This window comes from Budorcas taxicolor, chromosome 17 (genome assembly GCF_023091745.1).
Source record: "Budorcas taxicolor isolate Tak-1 chromosome 17, Takin1.1, whole genome shotgun sequence".
Lineage (NCBI taxonomy): Eukaryota > Metazoa > Chordata > Mammalia > Artiodactyla > Bovidae > Budorcas > Budorcas taxicolor.
The window spans coordinates 50,843,995-50,856,895 of NC_068926.1; the positions used below are offsets into that span (position 1 = coordinate 50,843,995).

Consider the following 12,901-nt stretch of genomic DNA (forward strand, 5'->3'; position numbering starts at 1 on the left):
AAAGGCACAGGAGAACAACGGTGAAGGTTCTAGAACATTGGGGGGTCGGGGGCAATCTGCCGAGTCCTCCCATTCGTTCCCCTCCATGTCTACCTGGATAGCAGCCTGGACTCCGGGACCCACCTGTCTGAAAGCTTTTGTGAAGGAAGGGAGAGTCAGGGCTCACGGACTACGCAAACTGAAAGAAAACTCAGTGAAATTTTTGCTTTATTAGTGCCACTGACAGAGACTAAGGGCTTTTCTCCCGAGAGTCTAAGCATTTTAATATTAAACACAGCAGAGGAGGATCATTTGCAATTAACACGCCACTGTTTATGTGCAAATTCTGCAGAGGAGGGGGTCTGAACTGATGCTGGAGTCCTCAGAACCCAGGTGCCTCCTATTTGCTACTCACCATCTGATTAGCAAATGCCTTGTTCCCCAGGGGCCCCAAGGGGACGTGAGAGCCAAGTGGGCCTGAATCCTTCTGTCCCCCCACCCCCATCTCCCCAGCCCCCAGGAGAAGGGAGGGGAGGAGGCGACAGGTTTAGAGACCTCTTCTGACACGTGAGGGTCACAGCAAGAAAGTGGGATCAAGGTCCCACACGAGAGTTTCTATGACAGAAATCCTGCCAGACAATGATCCTATTCTCACTGATTCCCTATATTCTGTTTACAATGGCCAGATACAAACATCTGTCCAGAAACAAGTAAGATTCAGCCCAGCTGTCGGCTCTGGCCTAAACAGCCTGCCCTCAACTGTGCCCCCAGAGCTGACTCAAAGCCTGTGTGTGATCAAGGGCCACCAAAGGGGCTGTTTCCTGAGCAGAAACAGGACGGAGGAAGCCGCAAAGCCACGCTGGGAGACAAGTGATTTCTCTCTTTTGAGATCAGTAGGAAAAAATCAATCCCTGAACCCCAGCTCTGTTGCTCCACTGGTTTAGAAGAGAGAGAGGAGAGAGAGAAGAAAACAAACAAAGCTACCGTTTTGACAAATGGAACTTGCTTTCAAGGAAAGGGGAGAACTCAGTTCAACTTGGCTGGCAACAAACTGCCAACGATGATTACTCTGAAATATTTACAAACACATGCACACTAGAGTGAAGAAGTGTGCTGGCTCACATGCGAAGGCATCCTTAAAGACGAGCCTGTCTCCTGGGGGAGGCACAGCCATTTGAAAAGGGCACCCCAAATAATTCAATTCTGAGCAGTAAATAAGCAGAGTCCTCCTCTCCAGAGTGTTAGGAAAATTATTCACCGTGGAACCCTTCAGCCAATGAAAGCCCCCACCTCCCATCCAAACCCCATTTATATAAAGAGCCCGATCTAATCAGATGCTTCACACAGAGAAAAACCTCTTCTTTCACTAGTCTATAAATCACAGTAAATAGTGATGACTTTTGTTGTTTCTTCTAAAAATGAAAAGCCAAAAGGGCGGTCCTGTTACAGGTATCTGCACACGGGCACAGACATGCTTTCAGTTTATCTGCGGCGCCCAGCAACTGAAAGCTGGACAGCAACAAGGCCCGATTCCCAGGGTGGACCAGCGGGGAGGGAGGACTCTCTACATTGCCTGGAGCTAAATGAAGCGGTGGATGTTAATTCTCCTGGTTGCTCTCATTTTACATCAATCACCGATAAACACATACAGAAAAATAAAAGCCAGGCCACTGTGGGGCCAGCAAACCATCCTGTGTTCCTCCTGGCCTCTGTGCGTTATGGCCCCATCGATAAAACCAAGGAGCGGAGGGAGGCAGGAGGCAGGTTCAAGAGGGAGGGGACATATCTATGGCTGATTCCTGTTGATGTATAACAGAAACCAACACAATATCGTAAAGCAATTATCCTTCAGTTAAAAATAAATAAATTTTTTTAAAAGGGAGCTAAGGCTGGGTGTAATTTATCAAGGTAGGCAGGGGTCCCACAGTCTCGGGGACAAGCCCATGCCCCGGGGCTGGCCTGTTAAGGACCTATACGTCCTGACCCAGGTGCTCCAGAAGACACAGCTCACTCCTGACTGGGCTGTCACCTGCTCTTAATGACAGACAACGTTACTGACAGCTAACTTTGTGCACACTGCTAAACCTGAGAGGAAGGTACTATTATCCCCATTTTACAGATGGGGAAACTCAGGCACAAGGTTGCTCGCTGGCCCAGGGCCACACAGCTGACATATGACCCAGAGCAGTCTGGCTGGAGGCCACAGCCTTCAGGGAGCAGTCACTTTGCTGCAGCCCCTTTCAGCCTCTAGAATCCTGGCACCTGCAGCTGTCCAGGCCACCTCTCAAGGTCACTTCAGGTGTTGCCTCCCCCTCCCACAAAGAAGCAACTGTGCTAATGTCTCACTTGCTGGGCACCGCCTGTCCCCTGACTCACCGAGCATGGCTGTGTCTACTGGGATCAGTGGTCACAGCTCACCCTTCCTGCAGGTGTGCCTTTACCCCTGAGCTTGACTGTAAACTTGGGGACAGCACATGAGCTTTATCCTGCTCAGTGCCCGAGGAGGTGCCTGGACAGAACCACTCAGCCATGTCCACCCAAGAGCAAGGCCTCCACACCCCCTCGCTCCCTGCACACAGCACACAGCGGAACCCCACCTGTGGCTCTGAGGCTGCTCGGAGACTCCTGCCCACAGCCCAGACACAAGACTAAACGGATAGGTTTACCTGTGCAGGTAAACACGTCTGATCTCAGAAGTCTCTCCTTGGGACTTTCCTGGCAATCCAAAGGTTAGGACTCTGTACCTCCACTGCAGGGGGAAGGGTTAGATCCCTGATCTGGCACTAAGATCCCACAAGCCAAGAAGCGTGTCCCCAAAAAAACTACCTCTCTTCAGTGTTCTCTTTAAGAGAGACGAAAGGTGGACAACAAGACCTTCAGGAAGAACCACTACTTGGAGCAAATCATAATCCATTTTATTGATGCCTATTCAGAATTAAGGTGCTCACCATTTTATTCAGTGCTCAAGGCCTGAAGTCTATTAGTTTATGAATGTTAGAAGAGGAAAGGAAGATTCCATTAACAAATGGGAACAAAAAACAGGTTCTAAAATGGAAAAAAATGTATTAAGCATGTGAATGGCAACCCACTCCAGTATTCTTGCCTGAGAATCCCATGCAGAGGAGCCTGGTGGGGTCCATGGGGTCCCAAAGAGTCAGACACGACTGAGTGACTAACACCAACACCACCATTCCTTTGTACATATGCATATATACACACGTGCATACACATTTACATACATAGACACAATATACATACACACAAAAGTGCACACGTGTGTGTAAACACACACACACACATACACACACGTACGCACATGTGCATACACTTGAGACACTATTCAGAATTGCTGTGGCCAAATGGCCTGGCCCCATCCAAGCCCACCACCACTTCCGAGGGACAAGAGACAGGAAGGGTGAGGATGCCTGGGACAGACTCAGTTCTGCCACTAAGTCACCATGTGGCCCCAAGGGACTCCCTCTGGGCCCTCCAGGGCCCATCTACAGAACGATGATTTTTTTTTTGGCTGCATCAGGTCTCAGTTGCAGCACTAGGGATCTTTCCTTGTGGTGCACAGACTCTCTAGTTCTGGCTCGCGGGCTTAGTTGCTTTGCAGCATATGGGATCTTAGTTCCCAGATCAGGGATTGAACCCAAGTCCCCAGCACTGCTGGGTGGATTCTTAACCCCTGGACCACCAGAGAAGTCTCTATGGAATGACATTTAACAAAGATACCCTATACCTCCGAGATGCTCCCACTCCAACTGGAAAGAGTCACAGAACCTGCTGCCCAGTGGGTCCTTGACTGTGTTCCATATGCAGTTAGTGATCAGCGTGTGGCTGGCTCACCTATTTGGAATCTTGGAGATGTCTATCTTCTCTCTGGAGGAGATGTAAGGAATCAATACCACTTTTTTTAGGTCTGGTAGTCCTAAAAGCAGGGGGAGAAGAACACACAAGCTTACAGACCCCGACAAACTTAGTCACTGATCTTTCTCTTTTTTTATGAAACATAAAACAACCTAGGGCTGGAACTGCTCCGTTTTTGTAGCTCACAGCTACCAGGGGCTCTTGGGAGCCCTGGGGCGGGACTCTTGCCCCTGCGCCCCGCCCCCACCCCATGCCAGCCCACACACCCTTAACGACCCGCTGCAGCTTGTCCATATGGCTGTGCTCTTTGCCATTGTACACGACGGCCTCCACGGAGAAGATGAGCTTTGGCTGGATCTGAGAAAACCGGTCCAGAACGCCCTGGGGTAGAAGGAGAGAGCCATTGTTGCAGAGGTCCAGGGGTTCAGAATCCGCCCTCCAATGCAGGAGAGGCGAATATGGTTCCTGGTTACGAGAAGGGGATGACAGAGGATGAGATGGTTGGATGACATCACCAACTCAATGGACATGAGTTTGAGTAAACTCTGGGAGTTGGTGATGGACAGGGAGGCCTGGCATGCTGCAGTCCATGGGGTCGCAAAGAGTTGGACGTGACTCAGCGACTGAACTGAACCGAACTAATGACCTAAGATCCCACTTGCCTCGGGGCAGCTAAGACCACCCGCTGCAAACTTCTGAGTCTGAGTAGCACAACCCCTATCCCACCCCACCCCTGCAAAAAGAAACATCATTATTGCTCAAGGAAACATTGTTGCTGCTCATCCAAAAGGCAAAATCTCCCAGTAGCCCATGGGACCGGTATATCTTCAGGGAAAGAAAATGGAGCATGACCACCATGCCAGCCATGTCCCTGCATTCCTGTCACCTGGAGGCCAAGAAAGACAGCCAAGCAAACCAGACACGCACCCGAGACAGGACATCACTTCACAGAAAGCATCAATGCAAAGAAACACCAGATGGACTCACAGACACACTGAGTCTATCAAATGTGAAAACAGCATGGTGTTTGCATCACCAAAATGGTTCCCCACTTTACAGAAAGAACCTTCCAACACGGCTCCTCTGGCGTACGTAAGGGAAGGCTCACCTCCCCAAAAGGAAGCTCTGTATGCAAAGTGGTCCCACGGTTTGGTTCTCCTTTGATCTTTTTTTTTTTCCTTTGATCTTCAATGACAGAGGTACCTGAATCCTCCAAATGACACTTTTTGCCAAGCAAATGGATAAACCCATTAACATGTACACTCGTAAACCAGCCCATTTGAAAAAGCAGGCTCTTCACACCCAGCAGTCTGTTTACACCACATATGGAACCACCATCCCCCTCAAGCACATCCTTCTCACTGAGAGAAGGCACACCTCTCATGCACACACAACACTGACAGGTGTAGCCTCGAGACACACTGATACAACCTGCACGCAGCCCTGAGGGTGACAGGTACAAGCTCTCACAGTCTCCCCTCCAGCTCCCCTTCCAGCCTGCCAAATTCAGACTATGGCAGAGCCATCTTCATTCACAAAAACAGCATCTGGGAAGGCATCACTGGACTCCGGACTCCTGGACCAGCATTCCTGGTCCCTCACATGTAAGCCCAATGTAGCAGCTCAAGGTCAATGCCTGGGGCTACTCCAGGGATGTCAGAACCTCTATGTGAGGATCTGATGGACAGGGTCTCCACCCTGGCTGCAGGATACAGGCCACCTGTGGCAGGACGATTAACTAAACTCACCAGGTAACTAATTAACTGGCCTGGAGTGGGCCAGGTGCTGCTTCTCAGAGTTTTCCAGGAGTCAGCAAAGCACGTGCTTGAGACAAGGGGAAAGACAGGGCCCCTGGGAATGGTCTTGGTAACAACAGTGTGGAGGTGGCCTGGCAATCTGGGCTTTCACAAGCCCCTCAGATGATTCTAACGCATGATAAAATTTGTGACTCTCTGAACTACAGAGTGAAGAACTGAGATTCTACTTTCAATGTCATCCATTTTCAAGACACAGTGCCAGGCAAGCAGAGTTCCTTGTCCTTAGAACACACAATCTATCTGGCAGAAAAGTAGCAAAGCAATTAAATGTTACTGTTTCTAATTTCCAATTGCTTTCAGTGAACTAAGCTCATCCTTTAGGGAGCCAGGAAAACAAAAAGAGAGAAGAAAGGAAGGTATAAAGCCACAAGGAAAAATTATTGATGGATTTGATCAATAAAACCAAAATCTTTCTTCCAAGAAGATCAATAAAATAAGCCTCTTGACAAATGTGATCAAGACAGATAATATTTCTAGCTAACACTTACACAGTACTTATCACGTATCAGACACTGTCCTGGGCACTTTATACTAATATTCACTCATTCAGTACCCTGACACAGCATTATTATCCCCACATTACAAATGGATAGACTAAGGCCTACAACCATCCAAAGTCAGAAATCACACTTTACTACAGAAAGATTAATCAATGACAAAGCACTATGTTCGGTGTTGTTAACAAATTGCCAAAAGCCAGATGAAGTGGATGATTCCCCAAGAAGACATAAATTTATCAAAAAATGATCCAAGAAGCAGCAGAACACCCAAAGAGACAATAACCATGGGAGAAAAAGCAGTCAAAGGTCCACCTCTGAACACAGACACCAGGGAGGGACAGAGCTGCGGGCAGGTGTCGCCCATCCTCAAGCTCCAGACACCCGGGAGGGACAGAGCTGCGGGCAGGTGTCGCCCCATCCTCAAGCGCCAGACACCCGGGAGGGACAGAGTTGCGGGCAGGTGTCGCCTCATCCTTAAGCACCAGAACATTCCCTTTATACAAACCATTCCAGAAGACAGAAAATGACAGAGAACAAGCAAACAGAAAAAGAGATTACAGACCAATGTAATTTACTACACTAACAGATTAAAAGGGGGAAAGCTTCCTCACAAAAAGCTTTACTAAACTGGACACTTCCTCACTGACAGACAGTGTCTCACCAAAATCTATGGCAAATACATCGCTCTTGATGGAGGAGAGTCCTGGTAGGACATCCCAGGCAATCCAGTTTAGGACTCCACACTTCCACTGCAGGGAGCTCAGGGTCAATCCCTGGTTGGGAACTGAGATCCAGAATGCCACAGCGTGGCCAAAAAAAAAAAGCATCCTGGCAAAAAGCAGAAACCAGCTTCCGTGCCCAGACTGCCACGGTGTCCTGGAGTTCCAGCCAAGCCAGGAGCTGGCAGAAAGGAGCCGAGAAGCAGGCAATAGAAATGGCTATGCTGAAAAAGGCCAGGGAGAACCACCAGGCGAACCAACAGAACTGGGTTAGGCAAGGTGGCCATGTACAAACTCCACAGAGCGGCACTTCCCTGGTGGCCCAGTAGACCCTGCACTTCTACTGCAGGGGATTCAATCCCTGGTCAGGTACTAAGATCCCACATGCCAAGCAGGGCATGGAAAAAAATGAGAGAGAGAGAAAACAACAGCAAGCTCCACAGCAAAATAAACAATATTCCTGGACCCCAGGGTTTTAAGAGGGGCGAAGAGTCCTCACTTAAGCTGGGAAGAAAATTTTTGCCAATGAAAACATCTACATGTACTGAGCATTCAACATCCACCTTTCCAGCTGGTGGCAGGCACTCACGCATCTGACTTCCAGTCCCCAGCAGCGGGCTGGGGCTGTGATCAGCTCCACATCCTTGCTGAGGCAGGACCAGCATCATTTGCCCAAAGCTTCACAACCTGCCAGCGGTAGAGTTGGGGTTGCAGGCTGCTCCATCTGCCACGGGGGCTGGTGCTCTTAACCACGGCAATGCCTCTACTAAGGAAAGACTGACCCTTGGGACAGGAAAGCCACCGGGCAGCAGCAGAGAGCCAGGGCTGGGGTCCCCACAGACTGAATAGGGGGAGGAAGCAAGAACCACAGCCAGAGCATTCCAGGACGCCTCCAGAGAGCACCTCCGCTCAGGGGCATCAGGGGAGCAGGCTTCGCAGTCAGGTGGAAGGGGAGCAGCCGTGCTGAGCTGAAGGTGCCACGAGAAGAGCCCGGGGCAGGGGGAGCCAGCCCAGGGAAAGGAAAGAACTTCTAGAAAGTCTGGGGCCAGGGAGGAGCAGGATGGGGCCAGACAGGAGTCCTGGAAGGAGGCAGAAATTTCTCCATGACACCTAGCATCCTTCTGGTAGACTAGCCCACACAGGTAGAAGGATCAGAGAGCAGTGACCTGAAGCTCAGACATCACGGAAGTGACCCTTGGTCACAGAGAGAAAGAGCAGACAGCAAAGACAAGTGTTTCAGAACCAGGGGTCAGAACAGGGCACCATGGACAGACTCAGAGACCCCATGACATGGTGGTGAGGTTCCTCGTGGGTCGAGCTGGGATCTCTGAGCATCAGAAACCAGCCGCTGGCCTATTCCAGTCCAGGAGAGGGCTGCTCAGTCGTGACTGCTCTCATGTCGCAATGAAACGAACACACCTGTGATCGGGCAGCTGACCTGATAGGGTGCTTAGCAACCAAGCCAGTGCTGTAACCAACAGCCAGGCCAGTACTGGATCACATGGACTGCCACCCAGAGTGAGAACAGCTCTCCTATTTATGTTCACGCACGTAAGTGTGTGCACAGGTACACACATACACACATGCAGCAACCTGAAAGCATTCTGTAAGAGGGAGGGCGACAAGCTACTGGCCTGGCTCTTGGATGCATGGATATCAAAGATTGGACTACCCCAGTGTCTCTGAAAAAGCCACCCATTCAAAGGTAAACAGTGACACAAAGGAAAAACCAAATGTCAACACACACAGGACCTGGAGGTCTTGGTGAGGCTGGAATGTTGAGGACCTGAAGAACAAGCATCCCACCCACCTGGAGACGTCCCTGAGCCCACTGTGGGGGGTATCCAAGCAGAGAGGGTGGGAGAAGTGGAAAGGATGGGAGGAAGGGTGAGGTGATGGGCAGTGGGAGGGCAAACCAGAGCTAAGGGGTGTCAAGGGAAGTAAGGAATGGCCCCCAGCATCCTTGAGCAAAAGCAGCAACCCCACCCTGCCCCAGAACAGCCCACACAGACAGGCACGCAGCTTGGCAACAGAGGGGGTCCTGTCATCACCAGCCTGGCTAGGCAAGGAGAATTCATCCGTGGACAGGAGAGTCCACATGTATGCAGACCCTGCCCCCATACCTGTAAACTGCCCAGTAACTATCCCCCATGCGTGTGCCACAGGACTAGAAACTACTTCATAGTCACTAACAGTGTAACCCCGTCACAAAAATAAAAAGTTAAAATCAGCATTTGCAAGAGAGTGACAATTTTCCCTTTATTATACGGATTTTCAGTGATCTGCAACAGAAAATGAGTCAAAGTAGGAAAGACATTTGTACTTCACTGCAAATTTCAGAAACGGACCCTTTACTGACACTGGGAGGACCATCTAAATATGGTGATGCCAGAAATTGAGAACAGTAGCCTCTTTTTTATTTATTTGGCCACACCGGGTCTTAGTTAAGACATGCAGGATCTTTAGTTACAGCATGTGGGGTCTAGTTCCCTGCTGCTGCTGCTAAGTCACTTCAGTCATGTCCAACTCTGTGCAACCCCATAGGCGGCAGCCCACCAGGCTGCCCCATCCCTGGGATTCTCCAGGCAAGAACACTGGAGTGGGTTGCCATTTCCTTCTCCAATGCGTGAAAGTGAAAAGTGAAAGTGAAGTCACTCAGTCATGCCCGACTCTCAGCGACCCCATGGACTGCAGCCTTCCAGGCTCCTCCGTCCATGGGATTTTCCAGACAAGAGTACTGGAGTGGGGTGCTACTGCCCAGGGATCAAACTCGGGCCCTCCGCCCTGGGAGCACAGTCTTAGCCACTGGACCACCAGGGAAGTCCCCAGGAGGCTCTTTTTTAAGTAAAGATTTGCACACTGCTGAAGAGGGCCGTCGCAGGCCCATAAGACTCCCCTTTCCCACCCCAGGCCCCATCTTATCATTAACTCTCAGGGTTTCCTGCAGGTTTTAGCTACTGGAAGAGAACAGAGAAGATACTTGAGGCTCAGGGGTCACTGCTTTCTACCAGGTCCTTGTTGTGTTTAGTTGCTCAGTCCTGTCTGACTCTTTGCAACCCCATGGACTGTAACCCACCAGGCTCCTCTGTCCATGGGGATTCTCCAGGCAAGAATACTGGAGTGGGTTTCCATGCCCTCCTCCAGGGGATCATCCCAACCCAGCCAGGGATCGAACCCAGGTCTCCCGAATTACAGGTAGATTCTTTACCATCTGAGCCACCAGGGAAGCCCACGGGTATCGATGCCCACATGAGCAAGTGCTATGGTCCAGGTTACTCGGACCAGGGCTTCCCGGACACAGGGCTCACCCTTGGGAGCTAAGAGGTGGTACCAGCAGCCGGGGCACCCTGAAGTCACCAGGCTGATACATGAACTGTCAGCTGCTCAACACTCACTCCTGAAGACTGTACATATGACCATCTGCCTCTGGCTCTACACCAGGGGCTCAGCAAAATGAGGACCACCTCCCAGAACTCAGGGCAAAGTGAAGCATCTTAGTAGAAAGATATGTGGCCCTGTCATTTTCTGATGGAACGGAGGGCTCTCCCCAGACTCAGGCCGTTGCATGGCAAAGATTTCCCTGAATCAAATACGCTGAAGGTCAGGGTCAGAGCAGAGCCACGCTGCCATCTAGTGCGCACGTGCGTCTGACGACAGCCGCCACGTCAGAAAACCAAACCAGCCTCAACCCAGGGAAGGAATGCCTGGGACGCCCTCCAGCGGTACCCACGGGCTGCGTCCTCGACACTACAGGACCTCGGACCAGAGTTGGCCAGAGTGGCCTGTGGTGGTGACATTCCACACAGAACAGACTCATGAGAACAGGCACGGGGTCAGGGCCAGCTGCTGATGCTACAAACAAGTGTGAGGTGACCTGTCCCCTAATGCCGCCCCGCCCTGCACCTGGAGGCTGAGAGCTGCCACCAGAGGCCAACTCAGGCCCTCTACTCTCTGAAGCTTGTGATGCCCTCAGGCACGAGCTTCAGTCAGGCTCTAGAAGGCCACAGCCACACCCTCCTGCCACACAGAGCTCTGCCAACATCTTTACAACTGCTTACAGGTTCCAATTCACTCAAAAACACACACCCCTCTGGACTTCCCTGAAGGTCCGGTGCCTAGGACCCTGCACTCACCATGCAGGGGGCCTGGGTTCAATCCCTGGTCAAGGAACCAGATCCCACATCAGGAACATCTGACATTTACTGAGCTCGGGGGCGGGTCAAGCGCTGTCCCAACCCTAGATGAGCTCTGCTGCTGTCCTCACAAGCCTCCTGCGGTGTGCCCCCAGGAATGGGAACCAGGAAGCAGCAGAGCCCGACTCAGACCCAGGCAGGAGCCTGCCTGCCGGTAACCTCCATGCCACGTGGCTTCTCCAACCCCGAGGCACCTTCACCACTTCTGGGCAACACAGCTCAAGGGCTGCTAACAGGTCCAAGGACAACAGTGCCCAGGGACTGGCTCCCACAAGGATGGCCCAGTCCCAAGCACACGTGGCCTCACGGAGGGCCTTGAGGATCAAGAAGTCACCCCGGAGCTTCAATCTCAAGTCGGTCCTGGCGGGAGGCGATCTGGCAGAGGCCCAGCAAAGCCCCAGGAGGCACAATCACGGCCACCAGCAATGAGGGCCGAGATGACCACCCTCTCCCTGAACTCAGCAGGGCTCAGTCCTCACCCCATGGGGCCAGGACTCGCCTCGGCCAATCACTTCACTGCTCCAGGCCTCCATGTTACAGAGCCACGTCTATCCCTCCTCTGTGTGGTGCAGGGGAAAATAAGAAATACTGTGAAATCTTTTCCAGAAGAGCGAGCCTCAGGACAGACATCAGTGTCAAGCTCACACCCAAAATGCCTGGCCCATGGACCAGGCACATGGGTCACAGAGCGAGGCTGGAAAAGCTCCATCACTGCATCTATAGTCCAAGTATATCAACCCTCCCACGCCAATCACAGGCCCACACGGTCTACATTTGTTTCATGAGACTCTCTCTTTCCACTGCCCCTGCCTCACACATGAGGATAAACAACTCGCCCAGGGATGCACAGGCAGCAAAGCCAGGCCAGCCCTTGGCCTCTGGGCTGCTCTGACGGATGCCCAGAGCTGGGGCCATGCCCAGGGCAAAAGAAGAGCAGTCTCGGAAGATGCCCACTGTGTCCTCTAACAGGGGACTGTGCTCATGGCTCCTGAGGGTCCCTCAGCCCCAAGGCTCTGCAACCAGAAGAGGTCCCTGATCAGGAAGTAGAGAGTCCCAGAAGTCCTGCTCCACTGTTTCTTCCTTCCCCATGTGGGGCTCAGCTTCCTGCCCCTGCCTGGGTCACTGTACAGCTGGTGCATCTTGGTCCCTGGTACCCTCCAGGTTTAAGGAAATAAAAAGGCTCAACCCACTCCCACACAGGGTGCAAAGCTCAGACTCAAAGTAAGAGATGAGGGCTTCCCTGGTGGCCCAGTGGTTAAGAATCTGCCTTGTAAAGCAGGGGACACTGATTTGCTCCCTGGTCTGTGAAAATCCCCCACACCACAGACCAACGAAGCCCATGCGCCCACAACTATTGAGCCTGTGCACCTAGAGCCCACGCTCTACAACAAGAGGAGCCACCGAAATGAGAAGCCTGCTCACAGCAACCAAGAGTAGCCTCCACTCACTGCAACTAGAGAAAGCCCTCATGTAGCAATGAAGACCCAGCGCAGTCAAACATAAATAAATAATTTTAAAAATACTTTTTAAAAAGAGATCAGAAATGGCAATGTTGGAGGCCTTGGAGGAACTTCTGTGAAAAAATCTGGAAAACAGTCTGCAGAGGATAAACATCAGAAAACTTCATGTGGGCATGAAGTCACCAGAGCAGTGGTCGGGCACTTCTTACTGAATGCTCAGAACACTGCCCATCACATGTAACACACTAATGTAGCCAATACACATGGCTGGACGTGAGGAATATTAAAGAAAGGAAGGAAGAATCATTTACTTGTAGGCTTAAGAGAAGATTTGGCTCTGGACTCTCCTGATGGCCCAGTGGT

General features: G+C 51.4%; 1 protein-coding gene across 1 annotated transcript in view; it reads right to left on the minus strand.

Moving 5' to 3' along the window:
* The window catches only part of AACS (acetoacetyl-CoA synthetase), a 53,429-nt gene that overhangs the window by 23,599 nt on the left and 16,929 nt on the right, over positions 1–12,901 (minus strand). Inside the window, exons 6-7 of the mRNA XM_052654389.1 lie at positions 4,116–4,230; positions 3,829–3,910 (exon numbers count right to left, since the gene is read on the minus strand). Of these exons, the coding sequence (XP_052510349.1) occupies positions 3,829–3,910; positions 4,116–4,230 (197 nt within the window). The remainder of the gene's footprint in view (positions 1–3,828; positions 3,911–4,115; positions 4,231–12,901) is intronic.